The 16,257-nt window shown below is 42.1% G+C and overlaps 1 protein-coding gene and 1 long non-coding RNA gene across 5 annotated transcripts in view; one reads left to right on the plus strand and one right to left on the minus strand.

Annotated features, from left to right (window-relative positions):
- Positions 1–16,257, plus strand: part of NFKB1 (nuclear factor kappa B subunit 1) — a 115,712-nt gene that overhangs the window by 93,030 nt on the left and 6,425 nt on the right. For all 4 annotated transcript variants that reach the window (XR_009052762.1, XM_057728525.1, XM_057728527.1 and 1 more), the window contains exons 13-20: positions 769–858; positions 2,408–2,593; positions 3,767–3,908; positions 7,251–7,365; positions 12,120–12,321; positions 12,761–12,930; positions 13,258–13,360; positions 15,583–15,707. Coding sequence is in view for 3 of the 4 variants with exons in the window: in XM_057728525.1 (XP_057584508.1) it covers positions 769–858; positions 2,408–2,593; positions 3,767–3,908; positions 7,251–7,365; positions 12,120–12,321; positions 12,761–12,930; positions 13,258–13,360; positions 15,583–15,707 (1,133 nt within the window). In the remaining variant the exon portion in view is untranslated. The remainder of the gene's footprint in view (positions 1–768; positions 859–2,407; positions 2,594–3,766; positions 3,909–7,250; positions 7,366–12,119; positions 12,322–12,760; positions 12,931–13,257; positions 13,361–15,582; positions 15,708–16,257) is intronic.
- Positions 12,405–14,059, minus strand: LOC130849556 (uncharacterized). The gene is made up of 3 exons (XR_009052763.1): positions 13,586–14,059; positions 13,233–13,454; positions 12,405–12,512 (listed from the first exon to the last, which is right to left on the minus strand). It is a non-coding gene; the product is annotated as an uncharacterized LOC130849556 (long non-coding RNA).

A 16,257-nucleotide genomic window follows, 5' to 3' on the forward strand; every position in this document is an offset into this window, starting at 1 on the left:
TTGTGTATAGAATCATGTATGCTGCTTTTTCCTAACGGTTTAACATAAGCATTTCCCCATGGTAATATAAATTTTACATAAGCATCATTTTTAAGCATCATTTTAATGACTTGTAATATTTCATCAAGTGAACAAACCATAGTATAAATTACTTGAATGTTGTTTCCTGTTTCTTACGTAAAATGTTGTACTGAACTCCTCTATCCACAGTTGCTTTTCTTTTATTCCAGATTACTTTTGTAAATTAAATTCTTTAAAGTGAAATTACTCTGTCAGAGAGTATGACAGCTAATTCTCACTGCTTCCCCGGAGAGTTTTACCAGCTTATGCTTCCACCAGAAATGCATGAGAGTGACCAGTGGGGGCATGTTTCTGTTGAGGAGTCCAGTGTATGTTTCTGTATGTTGTTTAGTTCAGTTTTTGCCTCCAGAGGTTACTTCTGTGTCAGCAAGTCTGGGTCTGGGTGGTAGCCACTCACCATTAGCCTCTCCCCTCCATGGGGGAGTGGGAGACTTTCTCCAGCATGAACTCCTCCATACTGCCCAGAGCCTGGGCTCTGCCCAAGTTGCCAAAATGTCAACCTTGCCAGAGTCGAATTCTGATCATCCCAGGACCCCCAATGATATGTCTTACTAACTCTCAACAGAAGGACCGTGTTGGGCACACCAATGCCTGTGCTCACCTGAGGGAGGGTCACCAAGGTTTGCTGAGTCTTTTTTTATTTAAAAAATCATCATGAGGTTTCATTTGTTTTACTTGCCATTTCAGGGTATGGCTTCCCGCACTATGGATTTCCTACATATGGTGGAATTACCTTCCACCCCGGAACCACTAAATCTAATGCTGGGATGAAGCATGGTAAGTAACACTTTTTTTTTTTTCAGTACTGAGGAAGGGACAAAAATTTTGTTTAAAAGTTAATTAAAGCCCAAAAGTTTTTTTAATCATTACTCACCACAACATTATATTGAAAAATATGGATGAATGCAAATAAGTCAAGAAGGTACTTCTTTCCCCCAAAATTATTATTTCCTGTGGAGAGTATAAATTCTATTCCTGATGCTGTATTTCTGTTTATATATTTGCTTTGTACATGGCATAAATAGGGGAAAGAAAAGAACATTAAAAAGGGACTTAGACTTGACTATTCAAACATAAAAAAGTCACCAAACTTACCTGTTCTTTCTCTTTTTTCTTAAATACTACACTTTTGAAGACATTTAGAGTTTTATAGGGATGGTCTTTTCTCATCAAATGTGTCTCCTAATTATCGGTTGCACATCATATGTTTATACTTCATATTCTATGCCCATTCTAGTGTACTCATTGAAGAAATAATACAAAAAGGTCTTCTCATGTATTCAAAGCCTGTTCTATGTCAGGTGCTTTTACATGTTTTAACTGTAATCTTCATGTTTCCTCTGTAAGGAAAATTCTAGTATCTCCATTTTACAGACAGAGCACACCAAGGTTCAGAAATTATCATTCACTCACTGAAGGTACATATCTTTTAGTGGCAGAACCAGGATTTGAACCAGATCTGCCTATAAAATCTCAGTGTTCTCATAGTAGCTGTCAGATAGCATAGTAGGACCTGAAAGAATGTGATCAGAAACAGTGCACTGGATAACTCCCACACCAAAGAATGTAAAGTGAGATCACATCTTCACAACTTGCGTGAGTATTAGGGGAAAAAAAATAGCTACTCTGCTTTCAAGAACTTTAAAAATTCCACTTCCTTGCAATTTCTAGAAGAGCTTTATTTCATTTTTCTCCTTTATAAATAAACAGAATGAGATGTTCATTTTTAGAAACGTAGAAAAAAAAATTAGTTAAGGTCCTAAAGTTCTTATCATAAGAAAAAAGAATTTGGATGAGTGATGACTTAGAGGGCTGGGATAGGGAAGGTGGGAAGGAGTCACGGGAGGGAGGGGATATGGAGATATATATATAAATACAGCTGGTTCACTTTGTTGTACAGCAAAAACTGGCACAACAGTGTAAAGCCATTATATTCCAATAAAGAGCTTAAAATTAATTAATTTTTAAAAAAGAAAGAAAAAAGAAATTGTAACAATATATGCTGATGGATGTTAACTAGACTTATTGTGGTGATCATTTTGCAATATATACAAATTTTGAGTCATTATATTGTACACCTGAAATTATTACAGTGTTATATGTCAATTATACCTCAATTAAAAAGAAGTTTTGGGGAAGTGACTAAAATAGCTCCAAGACGTATTACTTATGATCGATTTAAAAGGAATTTTAAATTATTGTTTTTCTTCTCCCTTTGCAGGAAACTTGCCTCCTATTTTTATCTGACCTTTGCTGAAACAGTGAATTATAACTTAATTAATATATTTTACTGAGGAAAAAAACTGATTTTTTGCTTTTATCTTAGGATCCATAAACACCCCACCTAAAAATGACCCTGAAGGTTGTGACAAGAGTGATGACAGAGAGGCCATAAATCTCTCTGGGCAAGTAACAGAAACCACAGAACAAGATAAAGAGTCCTGCAAGGGGGACAGTGAAGCTAATCTGACGTATTCAGTAGGAGTAAAGGAGGAGATTTGCAGTTTCCAGGGTGAGTGAGCACATGGAGGACTGCATTGTACTGGTTGGTGAAAGGGTGGGTCGGTTCTAGGTAGAGAGCCCATTTCCAGAAGACAAGTTTGTTTTCTGTTGATCTAAAGATGATACATCAACATTTGGTTCAGTGTGCTCTTCAGAGCCGTAGGTGCCTTTTGAAAAGCATGTGCCGGGTTCTTTTATTCACACTGGGATTTCCATTTTCCCAGTGTTATCTTTGAATATAAAGTACAGAAATTTACATATGCCTCCTCAGTCAACATCCCCCAGTTAGGGTATCACGAGAGATAATCTAAATCATTTCCACCACACATAATAGAGAGCCGTTTGCATAACTTTGACAGTCTCCCTTCTCTCAAATGTAGCTTGACTGTCATACTGAAGTGGAACTTTGCCTGAAAATAAGAACTTTTCGCTCTATCCTGATGCCTTCTTTGAAGAACCAGGATTAGGAGGGACGGTGTATATTTGGAACCAGTACCCGTGAGAGTATGTGTCATGAGTCTAGGTCATCCTAGATTATGCTTGGAAGACTTTTTCTGTAAGAGAAAGATAGTAACTATGTAGAATTGGGGGCTACATATGGTTTCTATTGCATATTCTTTTTTTAACACCCCAAACCATGCTTAGCTAGGGGGCCATGTAAAACAGGCAACTCACAGGATTGGGGCTGCAAGCCGCAGTTTCCCTCCCATTGACCTTCGGAAAGCAAAGTTGACAAAAATGCCAGTGGCTCACGGAGAGTCTCCATCTCTGTGGCAGAGACTGACTTTTGACACTTTGGCCTAATAAGAGAGTCGTTCAAGACTCCAGTGAAGGATTATATCACCAGGAGATCGATTATTTAGAATTATGGAAAAATCCAGTTAACATCATTTGGAGAGTGATTGTTCCCCTTAAAATAACAGACATTTCTGAATTTCTTTTCCCCCAAACAAACTGTAGACAGATTTTTTTCAGATCAGCCTCTGTATTTGTCAGTGAGCCAGCATCCAGTTGTGCTTTTTCTAATGAACACAATCCAGAAGCACCGAAAGGAGCACCCCTCACTAAATTGGTGTGTCTCAGGGTATCAGAACATGAATGCGGATGGTCCTGGCCTCAACTGTGCCATTCCTGTAGAGCAAGTATAGGAAACTCAGCTGTGATTGTGATCATTGCCTTGCAGATAACCTCTTTCTGGAGAAGGCTATGCAGCTTGCCAAGCAGCATGCCAATGCCCTTTTTGACTACGCAGTAACAGGGGATGTGAAGATGCTGCTGGCTGTCCAGCGCCATCTCACTGCAGTGCAGGATGAGAATGGGGACAGGTAAGTCAGGACTTTTGCAACAAGGGTTGCTTTAAAGGGACAAAGAGAGAAAAGAATTGTATGCATGCTGGCTAGAGATGAGAAGAATGGATCAAAGTTGTTGGGTCCTGCAACTGAAACACTCTCGCAAGGAAAACAAGGTGTCAGTAAGCTGGAGTGGCACAGTCTGCTGCTGCTGTGCTGTGGCTCTGCCCTGTTGGGCTCTAATAGCCGGAACACTCATCAAAGAGGACAGCACTCTGGGCAGGAAAACTCACATGTGTAGGGGGAGTGGTACTTTTTGAAAAGCCCTGCTTTATTGGTTGGAATAAGGTTTAGAATGATATTTAATAAACATTTGTTTTTTGGAATAGTAATATTTGCTTTATTTATTGGAATAATGTAATGAAATCTGGTCTTACCAAATCCCTAAAGCTCTTGTTACCCCAACTGCATATTTGTAATATAAATATTCTCAAGGAAAAGCCCAGCAGAGACAGCACAACAACAACAACAACAACAACAAAATGATTAAGAGGCTGTTGTCATTCTTTCCCAGTTACTGGTTCCTCCTCTGCTGGCCCTGTTAATAGTCGCCAGTCTGCGACTGAATCAGGCTCTTGTGACTTGCTCCAACCCACACTGCGTGGGAGTCTAACATTCCAAGCACCATGCTTCCCATTCCTGCTGTTACTGAGCTTATATTTGCAAAGACACCTGGCTTCTTTCTAAAACAGTTCTCCTAGTCCTTTCATTGAGACTTCTAAAATGATCTCAAAAGCCGATAAAAATAACGAGCGACAGCAGCCCTTAAATCCAAGTCAAGTGCTTTATCTAAAACCTTCCCAAAATAGTGTCGACAACGAGAAATCCTTCTCTGTGGAAAAGCTCTTGGGTGCTGTGTTTTAAACCTCAGTTTAAACACTGAACCAAATGCTTTAGGAAAGTGCCAACCTCAGAGTTTCAAACAGAGACCTTTGTTCTCATTCCTTGCAGCGTAACCAAGGATGTGGTGTAACCACTGGCCTTGTTATACAGTATGAGAGGAACCGGTACAACCTTCTTTGTGTAATGTCATGAACAGCAGAATGTTTTTTACACGGTTAAATAATCCAGTTAGCATTCAATAGCATATAACCACAAGAGAAAGCAGTTAACCAGGACAGGACAGCAGCATTGCAGGTGACGTTTTTAGGCACCTGCTGATGAGTCTAAGAAAGGTGAGCAGATATAAGTTAGAAAGAGACGGCTGGTGTTTGAAGGGAGGATTGTGGAACGGGATACAGGCGCGTGCCTTCAAGTGGGGGCATTGAGGGGAACGTATAGACATGTGTAAGGACCTGGATGTACATGGCGAGGTTGGGGAGGTGGCCATCCCTGCCCAAGCAGGAAATGAGTCCTTAGGGTCCCCTGCCAGGACCACACACGTACTCATGCAAGCAGGCCCACGGGGCTTGCCACAGCTGGAGGCCAGAGAGGTGAGACTCGGAGAGACCAGAGGGGAGTCCTCATGAGCATATAGACGAGAGATAGCTTTTGGCCTTCACAGCTCAGGTCCCTTGTTTTCACTGAGCTGATCATATTCAGCTAATAATCTGAATCCTGTGGCCTTTAGTCATCACAGAAAATACAATGAAGAAAAAAACAATAAAAACTTCTGGTACTGGGGAAATTCCCATGAGGGTGTGAAGATTTATGGGGGAGGGGGAATGTACTTGTGCTACGAAATGCTGAGCTGCACATGGAAATTTTTAGGCAGTTTTTGAAGTACGACCTTTTTCTTGGTATGTGTGCATCATGTTTGCATCAGACTTTAGGCCCTGTCGTTCAGAAGACAGTACTAAAACCCTGAAATCATTCATTTAGAAATCTCTCTCAAATAATGAAGTCACAGTTTAGTGTTTCAGGCTCTCCTGTGTCAATGTTAATCCCAAGTAATATACACTTACTATTGCCAAGAAGGTGGCCTGAATAAAATGACACCTAATATCTTTAGAGAAAATCCAGCCTGTGCCTCAAATCCTACATGCACTGCCACCGTGGGATACTTGGAGCGTGCTCTGCGTCGTGATCTGTCTATACTTTGGAGGATTCATCCTCCTAGATATTCCTCTACAGCTCTACACAGCAGTGCACATGCGCCCCTGAAGCAGGAGAGCTTAAGGGATTAAGAGATGGCTTTGGAACAAGACAATCCTGGACTTAATATATGACCTGGATTGAGCTCTGTCTTACCCATAAGTCTCACTTTCATCACTTGAAAAAATAAGGATTATATTACCTACTTCATAAGACTGTTGTTATGATTAATAAGATAATGTATGTCAAGTGCTTAGCATAGTCTGGTATTAGAAGCTCTAAGCAAATAGTAGCCACTTTTTATTGTTGTTATTGTTGAGTCATTTCCAATTAATTTTAATAGTGTTTTTAACAATTAAAAAAATTTTGTTCCTAGGAGTGATGCTTGGCACCTGCTAGCATTTTCAGCCTCATTAGTGTAAGCCCTAAGTTTGTTCAGTCATCCTTATTTTAGTGCCTAAACTGTGTGCCAGGACTGTAAGGCTGACCCAGAGAGAACCAGCCTCCCAGAGGATCACAGGCCAGGGAGGGAGGAAGATGTATAGAAAACTTCAGTTGCTCAACCCAGCAGTAAACTTGAGGGGAGACAACTTGCTCTGCCCAGGAAGTTGAGAAAGTCTTCTCCAAGGATGTGAGGTTTGCACTGGAATATGAAGGATAAAGAGGCACTGTTGAGGCAGAGAAGAGGAGCAAAACCATTCCAGGCAGAGGGACTAATTCGGGGGAGAAATACAATTACATTGCTCCTTCAGAAGTTTGCTTCAAGAGTCTTCGCCCAACAGTTGAGCCTGACTCCATTCTCCCCTCTTGGGATGTAGGAAGATCTTAAAAAGCCACCACGCTGTATTTTGGAGGAGGTGGCAGAGCCAGGTGAGATAACTACATTTTCTGAATAGATCCTAGTTCAGGCATTTTACACACACCATCTGTGTGTTGGGGTATGTCAGGGACAAGTTAGAGGAGAAAGTGCCCTGAAACCATAGTACAGAGGCACAGCTGGGATTTGAACTTAGGTTTCTCTGCCTCGAAGCCCAGTTTCCTTAACACCTCAAGGGTCCAAACTGAATGCCCCCAGAGATCAGGCAGGTACCATAAACGAGCATCCCCACCTCGGATTCAAGACGTTTCATAGATTCAAGACATTTCATAGATTCAAGACATTTGGGGGCCAAAGAAAACTAGGTATGAGAGCCAGATTCAGTCTGCAAGTCTAATCCTACCTTGTGAATCTTTTTTTTTCCACTAACACTTTAGTTGATTATTGCCACTATATTTTCATTCCAGTGTCTTACACTTAGCAGTCATCCACCTTCATGCTCAGCTTGTGAGAGATCTGCTAGAAGTCACATCTGGCTTGATTTCTGATGAAATTATCAACATGAGAAATGATCTCTACCAGGTAAGCAGAAATATCAAGGAGACAACTGAAGAAAAATCCATGGTTTGTACATGTGTGTGTATTAACAGTAGCATATAATGTTAACAGTAGCAAAAATAAAACAAAATGTCTCTGAAGGTAATATCCTAAAAGCCCATCACATAGGAATGTTCTTGTATGAATGAGGATCCTTTGGTCTGTGGGTGTAGCAGCAGTCACCCCTCAGTGAGATTCACCATCCTGCTGGGGGGTTGCAAGCTTTAAACTTCAGAAATCTGCCGAAGCAGTCAGTTCAGTGTAGAGTCATTATGTCACATCTATCAGGGAAAAGTAGAATTGAAAAGAAGTTACGTCTGAGAAGCCAGTGATTTACAAGAATGCTGAAGTCTGCTGAACATGTTGATGGCATCTAGATTAAATGCATATCAAATGAAGTGCTGAATAAGAACACAGAAGGTAAAACGTTTGCTTGAGAAGGAAAAAGTGTCTTTCAACAACAGAAAGCTCAAGGTGAAGAAAACAGAGAACACTAGAGATTTGCCCAAATCAGGTTTACATAGAAATTAGGTGGGCTAATTAGCAGCTTGAGGAACTCTGTTACAGAGGTCTTCAAATATTTCAGAGAGAGAGGTTGACTGGAGACTCAGTGAGGCTGCCTGATAGGCACATGCAGATTTCAGGTGAGGAAAGGAGATTAAAACTGTTGGATGGAACCAAGGCCTGGATGCTGGGTGTAAAGAGTCTGCAGACCCAGGCCAACTTCCCTGGCTCAGGGACCACACAAGCAGGAGGCGAGCAGGGTTCCACTCTCCAGGGCTGCTCCGTCCTCCCTCCCTGGGCACTCTCCCTTCCTGCTGCCTTTCCCCAAGCCCCATCAGTCTTACACGTACAGCCTCCTGGCCTTGCCCCCTTTCTCAGCTTTCCTGTTTTCTCCTTCCTTTCACACGAACCAAAGTGACTTCCCAGTCTTCCTTGGCTTCCATGGTATGCTCAGATGCCCGATTCAAGCATATCCCTCACTCTGAAAATACAGACAGCCATCATGGACAATTATTTACACAGTTAAGGTGCCTGTTCCAGTTCTCAAATTTTAAAGCAGGTGACGTGAATCATTTTTATTTCCTGAAAGCAAAAATACTGAAATGCTTACATGTAGCTCTCAGTAGATTTCTATCTGTGAATAGGTGTTTCCTGATAAGGGAAAGTAACAATTTCCCATTGGATGTAAGGCATTAGCTGCCTTCTTTGGCTGTCATGCTTAAGATCAAAGGAAAAATGAAGTCAGGGATTCTTTGCTGACTCATAAAATAGCTAGGAGGAGGGCTAACTTTAGATACGGATTTCAGGGATAGCTTCTCCAAATTTTCATATCATTTTGGGTGTTGCTGGTATTTGGGAGGTCATTTGGCCCATAAAGCTTGATTCTCTCAGGCTTTTGTTTTTTTTTATTTTTATTTTTTTTATTTTTTGTTTTTATTTTTTTTTGGGGGGGGGGTATACCAGGTTCAATCATCTGTTTTTATACACATATCCCCATATTCCCTCCCTTCCTTGACTCCCCCCCGCCTCGAGTCCCCCCCCACCCTCCCCGCCCCAGTCCTCTAAGGCATCTTCCATCCTCGAGTTGGAGGCTTTTGGACTGATTTTTCTTTTTCACTATCACAAGTGTACAAATACAACTAGAAATGGGACGTTGTTCCTTCTCAGTCCTTTCAAAGACTGCTTAACTTCACTGCCTGTAGGTCAGATTCAAGGAATTGCTTGTGTTTCTGTTTATAAATAGGACTGCAAAAGACACTGCACAACAGGATTAGTAATTGTGATTTATTATGTGCCAGACTCCTTACTGTATCATTCGGGTACATATATTGAGACTCTGCAGTGTGCTGGAGACAAAAACTCTGAAACCACTACCTTTGTTGCTTCTGTGCCTTCCGATTTGGGGGCCCTCGGGAGAACACAGGTCCATTTTCCCCACCTTACCATTGTTCTCCTTGATGCTCAAGGATTCAGGGTCCCCTGGTTCGCCTTTTCGGTCTCAAACACACACCCAATGGCAACTTTTGAGAACTAGAAACCCACTAAGATTTAAACTTTCACTTATCTGTTGTAAAGGTTCTCTTAGCTCTGCTTGATGGGAAATGAGACAGTTCCCGAAGTAATTTGGATTATTTGGCAATTGTCTTAAATATTCTCCCAAAATACCTTTCACTAATCTTAGTACATTTCTGTGGCCATCTGTCGTGATCAAATCTCTGCCTCCCACCCTCTAGAGAAAGCCACACTCAAAATAATCCAAGTATATAGGGTTAAGATTTTTCTGAAAATATGTCTGGAATCTATTCCCTTTAAACCCTCTTCTCTTCTCCCATTTCCCTCCCTGCAACATAAAACTCCAGTGTGTTTGATATCAGTTGTTTTATTTGCATATGTTCCTGTAAAACATTAGTGGGGTTTTTATGCATGTATTTTTTAATGTTTTTCATTATTATAAATATGATATGTATTCATAGTGTTTAAAATGGTACATAAGAGAATGTACATTAGAGAATCAAGGTTACTCTCCATGGCAGCATACAAGTCTCCCAGCCCCACTCCCAAATAAAACTATTGTAGTCATAAGAATTTCTCAGGTATTGGCTACATAAAAATATATACTAAAGTATATCAATAGATAGTTTAGTATATTCTTACACACAGTCCACATTATATTATACATGCTGTTTCTGATTTGCATAAACCTTTTCCTTAAATTTTTAATTTAATATAATTATAGATTCATAGGTGGTTGCAAAAAAAAATGTAGCAGGAGTCGCATATACCCTTCACCCAGTTTCCCCAATGGTAACATCTTGCATTACCTCTAGTCCAGAATCAAAGCCAGGAAATTGACATTGATACAATCCACAGATCTTACTCAGGTTTTATCAGTTTTACATGCACTCATTTGTGCATGTCCCTATAGTTCTTCATGCATGTATTTTTAAATTGCTTAAGTAGCTTTGTGCTACATGTCATAATTCTGCCTTCACTGGTTATGGGATTTATCCATGCACCTCTGTGTAGCTAGTTTGTTGTTTCTACTCCTGAGGGGGATCCCATAGTCTACATCTTCCACCTATTATGTACCTCTTCCCCAGCAGTGGACACTTAACCAGCTTCTCTCTTCCTACCTGCATAGACAATACTTCAGTGAAAAGTCTTACCCATGTCCCTTGTGGATTTGTGTCACTTAGATATATAGACAGGAGTTGGGTTGCTGGGGCATTTGTATACTTGGCTCTACAGAATGTCTGTGTAAGTCCACGTGCCATCAGGCATGGCATTAAAAGTTCTGAGATTCCTACACTGTGTAATTGTTTAAGATATAATCCTGGGATTTAAGAGCTAAAGCCTAAAATATCATAGACAACCTTAATGGAACTATAGAAAAAAAAAAAACTTAAAAAAAATTTTTTTACTCATCGTGAGAGATTGTGTATGATATGAAAATTGAATTAAAACTACAGATAATTTTAAATCTCTGAATGGTATAATGTAATTTCAGATCTTTTTTCCAATCTCATTCTTTCCTTTTCCCATCTCCCCAAATAACATATCTGATTAATAAACACAGCTTTTATTTACTGATTTATGTTTTCAGAGGAAGGCTCTTGGCTATAATGTCTAAAGTTCTGAGGACATGATTTATTTCAAGCCAGGATATAGTTCTAAATGAAAAAAATTAGTGTGAGAGTGGAAGTCGGCGGCGGGAAAAGTCCTGTCTTCTTTCTGTTATATTAAATACTCACTGTAATGAGATTGAGATGGTGCAAGCATCTTTCATGCTATTCACACATGCTGTGCCCCAGCCAGGATGTTGGTGGCACACCTGTTGTCACTGCTACAGCCACTAACTGCTTACTGAGAAGGAAAGTTTAGGCAGATTGTCACTAGAGAGGCTGGATTTCACAGGCTCCTGTGAAATAGACTGATTTGTATAAAAATATAATGCTGTTCTCTGTCAGTGGCCTCAGTTCTTTGAAAGATACTTTCATGACTGTGTTTGTCTTACTCATTTTGAAAACACGGAGTTTTCAAAACATCTCATTTGCATTCACTGGGGTACTGCTTCGTGGGCAGGGTAATCAGATGGACTGTTTACGCACCTGTCAGGTGTCACAGCTCAGCTTGTCTGTCCATCTGAGCCCTCTCAGGGAGCTAGTTCTCTTGCCCTAGTATGACTTTGAGAAGCCTTTAAAATGGGGGTGACAGAGTTCCATTGATTGGCCTCCTGACCTCAGTCCATGGAACAATAGTTTTTAACTTAGCACATTTTTTTCCATGTCAGTATAGAATGACAGCACTGTTGTTAATTAGTTTCTATTGGGCAGTTCATTTAAACGTCTTCAGTAAAACCATAGCCTGGATTCAATTTGTTAACATGTGATTTTTCAGCTGAAGGTAGACTCCTACTAGAAATTCAAGAAAACTAAATTTACTAATAATGAGTTAACGTGTCAACAATCAGTTGGCTATAGTGAGAAATAAGAAAGCTATGAAGACTTGTAACTATAAAAAATAATCTTGATAATTGACTAAATGTTAGTCCAGTATATATACTTCATGAGCATATGATGTGGAACAGAGAGTAAGTCATTTGCAAAGGTGAGAAATTAATCTGGGAATGAGAAATGGCCCCAGAGTATGACTCCACCTATTGCTGTCACAGCTAATAAGCCTGTGGGTTACGAGTGTGCCGCTGACCAGTGTCATCTCCTGCCTGTTCTCCCCAGACACCCTTGCACTTGGCAGTGATCACCAAGCAGGAGGCTGTGGTGGAGGACTTGCTGAGGGCTGGGGCCGACCTGAGCCTTCTGGACCGCTTGGGTAACTCTGCTTTGCACCTGGCTGCCAAAGAAGGACAGGATAAAATTCTCAGTATTTTACTCCAGCACAAAAAGGCAGCACAGCTTCTCGACCACCCTAACGGGGAAGGTAAGAGACGATCACGCGCTGCGGTATGACCTTCTCTGTCTGCGTTCTAAACAGTAAGTAGCTATCTGGTAGATGTGTGTTACCTGATTTGCACGCCAAGGTGCTTCCCTTAACCACGTGGAATTCATCATCTCTTACGGAAATTTCCATTGCTGGCTGTAGCTAATTCCTTTGAAGATGATTTGGAATAACTGTGGGAGGAAAAAGCAGAGGCCTGAACAAACACCAGTCCTGATGTGTAGAAAGCATCCTTTATTCGGAGAATGTTTATATGCTCTCAGTGTCCCCTGAGAACATAAAATGAGTCTGTGGGTTTACCTGCAGGATAATTGACTACAGCACCTGTAAACACTGCCCGGAGTAGAGATTCTTTCAGCGCTAGACAGCTGATCCCTGACAGCCTTCCCTCCCCACGACCATCCCTGTGCTTGGGCCGCAGGTCTGAATGCCATTCACGTAGCCATGATGAGCAACAGCTTGCCATGTCTGCTGCTGCTGATGGCCGCGGGGGCCGACGTCAACGCCCAGGAGCGGAAGTCGGGGCGCACAGCTCTACACCTGGCCGTGGAGCAGGACAACATCTCCTTGGCTGGCTGCCTGCTCCTGGAGGTGAAAGATGCACTCACGTGCCTTTGCATTAAACTCCCAAGGGGGCTTTGGGGAAATATTCTCAGAGAACAGTGTCGCTAACAGCGTCTCTCCCTGTATCCGGCTCTACCGGTGTCATATCTACTGGAGGCTTCAGGATAGCAGCTAAGGCTCCCCCGGCATCTCTTGCAGGGTATCTCTAACTGGGGATTTCTTCAATGGCAGAGCCTGCCCAGAATAGCAACTGGGCTGGTAATACGACCCGGGGAGTCATGCACACAGCGGGAGGTGGGGACCACAGGGCGAGAGAACCTCGGACTAACCCTTTTCTGTGTGGGTGGATTTTAGGGTGATGCCCACGTAGACAGCACCACCTATGATGGAACTACACCCCTGCACATAGCGGCCGGGAGAGGGTCCACCAGGCTGGCGGCTCTTCTCAAGGCAGCAGGTAAGGCAGGCTGGCGGTCGGTGATGGAAAACGTCATCGGGAATGCAAACCCAGCCTCAGTAGAGCAGCCATGCCACCTTCTTAAGCCACAGACCTGCTGCGGAAAGGCACAAGTAAATAAAAGTTCTCTGGCAAATCACATTTAACGGCCGTAAAGGCACTGTTTGGACTGGTAATCCCGGGCTTCATGCTGACAGTCATGTTAGTTTTTACCCTCCAGTTCACCTGTTTGTTTTGGATTTGGGTTAAGTTGACTCCCATGACAAGAGATCTTCTTAATGTTGAACAGAATTCCTTGTAGGATTTGGAGCTGTATCAACCTCAGGTCACGTCACAAGCCCTCCGAAGGAAAAGTTTATTGGTATAAGAAATAATTTAAAGACTTCCTTTTGTGAGAAAGGTCCCTGAGAAGCCAAAGTAATAGGAAAAAACAAATGGGCCGTGTGTTGAGTACTGTCATGTGCCAGGCAGGCACTGAAAATTGCTAGCTTCTGTTGGGCTGGGCATTTCACATGCACTGTCTCATTTAATCTTACTTAATTCACAATAACCCTTTGAGACAAATCCCATTATTATTCCCATCTTATAGCCAAGGAAACAGACTAGAGAGACTTCTGCATCCTAGGGCCTCAGTAAAGGGCAGAGCTATGAGCCACACCTTGTCACCCTGAACTTCCAGACTCCGTACTCTCTGCTGTGTTTCTCTCCCTTGCTTTACTCAAGGATTTGAAGGTGCCATTCCAATTCAATCCTCTTGTCCTGTGAAATACAGGAAAGTTATTCCTGCTCATCCTTGAATTTCTATTGCCTTGTGTATTTAGAACCTCAAAAAATGTTTAATGGAATTGGTATCTCAAGCCTGCCCTGGCATACCTGATTTACTTAAGAGGTTATTAAAATTTGTTTAGAAAATAAATGCTTCACAAATTCAAGAAAAGAGATTAAATACCTTCTAAAAAAACTGAGACCAGAAAAATATAAGAATCTTTTCTTTGGCAGCACCACATTTCATTGACATCATATCCCAAATAAGCAGCAGCCTTTTCCTTTCTCCTTTGTCAGGCTGGACATTCCCATGGACAAGTGACAGTGACTGCCGCGTGTATGAATAGTTTGGGGAGTCACTGGTTATAATTAAGAAATGCCTTCAGACTAGAAGCTATAACCCTTTCAAGAATGCTTTCTCTCTAATTCTCAGTATCCCATGAAAGGAGTAGCAAGTAGCTGCTTCTCCAGTATATAAATGAAGAAACTCGGAAGAAAAACCTAGTCCTGAGTTCAGAGTCATGAAGAAGGTCACTTAAGGAACAGACCTAGTTCAGCTTCTCCATCTTTGGCCCTGCACGTTGCTCACCCTCGTCTCTCTACTGTTTCCATGGTCAGGCGACACTTTCTGCCTCAGAGATCAGGCTGCGGCTGGGAGAATGGAGTAAGAGATGGCCTGAAGACCCTTTTGTTAGGCACTCCCTATTACTGAAGTTGTCACAAGTAAGACTCTCCCAGCAAGATTAAAACGAGGCCCTCTGCCTTTGTGCTAAACACCCTACTGTTCATCAGGCAGCAAGCCAAATGCTCTCTCATAAAAATAGTCTCTCTAAGCATTTGAGAAGCAACTCTGGCTCTAATCTTTGGGTATTTCTCGCTGTTGGCTAAGGAACGGACTAGAATTTTCCAAGATTGGCCCTAACTTTTTCAATAACTACACATCCTACCAGAAGGTTTTCTTGGTGTTTTGCATTTAAAGATCAGTGCCGTATCCAGGAATGAAACGGAACAGGTTGGCACTAGACAGCAAACGGCTTTGCTCTTTTGAGCAAGCAGGTGAAGAGGCTGAGGAACGTGCGGTGCCAGGCATCAACTTGAACATTTAGGACCTTAATCCTGGGGGTGCACCTTAGGCCCTGTAAACTGCTGCTGTTAGTCCTCAGATTAAAGAGGCATCATTCACTGGAAAACCATCCTATAGAGTTAAATGTGAGAGTCAGCGTATTCCAGGTCTTTTGTTTTTGAAAGTGTCCTTGGCTATGCGGGGTATCTTCAGCCGCCTTCACAGTCAAGATACATTAGAATTTAAAAGCAGGTCTCTGGCTAGTTCAGTAGAAATGTGTTTTATGTGTTTATTTATAAACATGTTTCATATATTTATAGGCTCTAACCCCTGCAGACCGTTAGAAGCTGAGAAGATGTGGGTTTACTTAACGCCATGTAACTTGACTTCTCAGGAGCAGATCCCCTGGTGGAGAACTTTGAGCCTCTGTATGACCTGGATGACTCTTGGGACGAGGATGGAGAGGATGAAGGAGTCGTGCCAGGAACCACTCCTCTCGATATGGCCACCAGCTGGCAGGTGAGCGTGGCTTCATCCGTGTGCTGGCTGCTCCTGGGGGAGCTCGAGGTCCAGGGACGGAAGAGCAGGTGGCCTTCCTCAGTCTTTACTCCCCAGAGTACATGCCTGTTATTTTTTAAGAAAGTCTGCTTGTCAAGAGCTGCATTTATCTGAAAAGCCTATCCGTGAAAGATCTAGGTCAGCAGAGTTCTGAGTATAAAAGTGTATGCCTCATCAGATCAGTTAGATGAGAGAGACACAAAATTCACGTTACAGGTTACCCATTCTGAACTCACACCAGAATCCTTCCCATCTCAATTTCTGAAGCCTGGATAAATATGTTATGGTTTGCTTGAGCTTTGGTAAGTGATTTCTGAACATAAGGAGACATGGGGATTCTTCGGAGGATTTGTGTAAATATAAACAGAGTAAGTAGACTTAAAGCGTCCCTCAGAGCTCCGCTGACCTGAGATGTAAGGGTGACCCAGGGACGGGAGCCAGAGGGAGGAGGTGGGCAGCACGCACATCTCCAGCCCAGCTACATAAGCTGTCTTAGGGGCAGGCGCCGCTC

The sequence above is a fragment of the Hippopotamus amphibius genome, chromosome 3 (genome assembly GCF_030028045.1).
Source record: "Hippopotamus amphibius kiboko isolate mHipAmp2 chromosome 3, mHipAmp2.hap2, whole genome shotgun sequence".
In the NCBI taxonomy this organism is placed as follows: Eukaryota; Metazoa; Chordata; class Mammalia; order Artiodactyla; family Hippopotamidae; genus Hippopotamus; species Hippopotamus amphibius.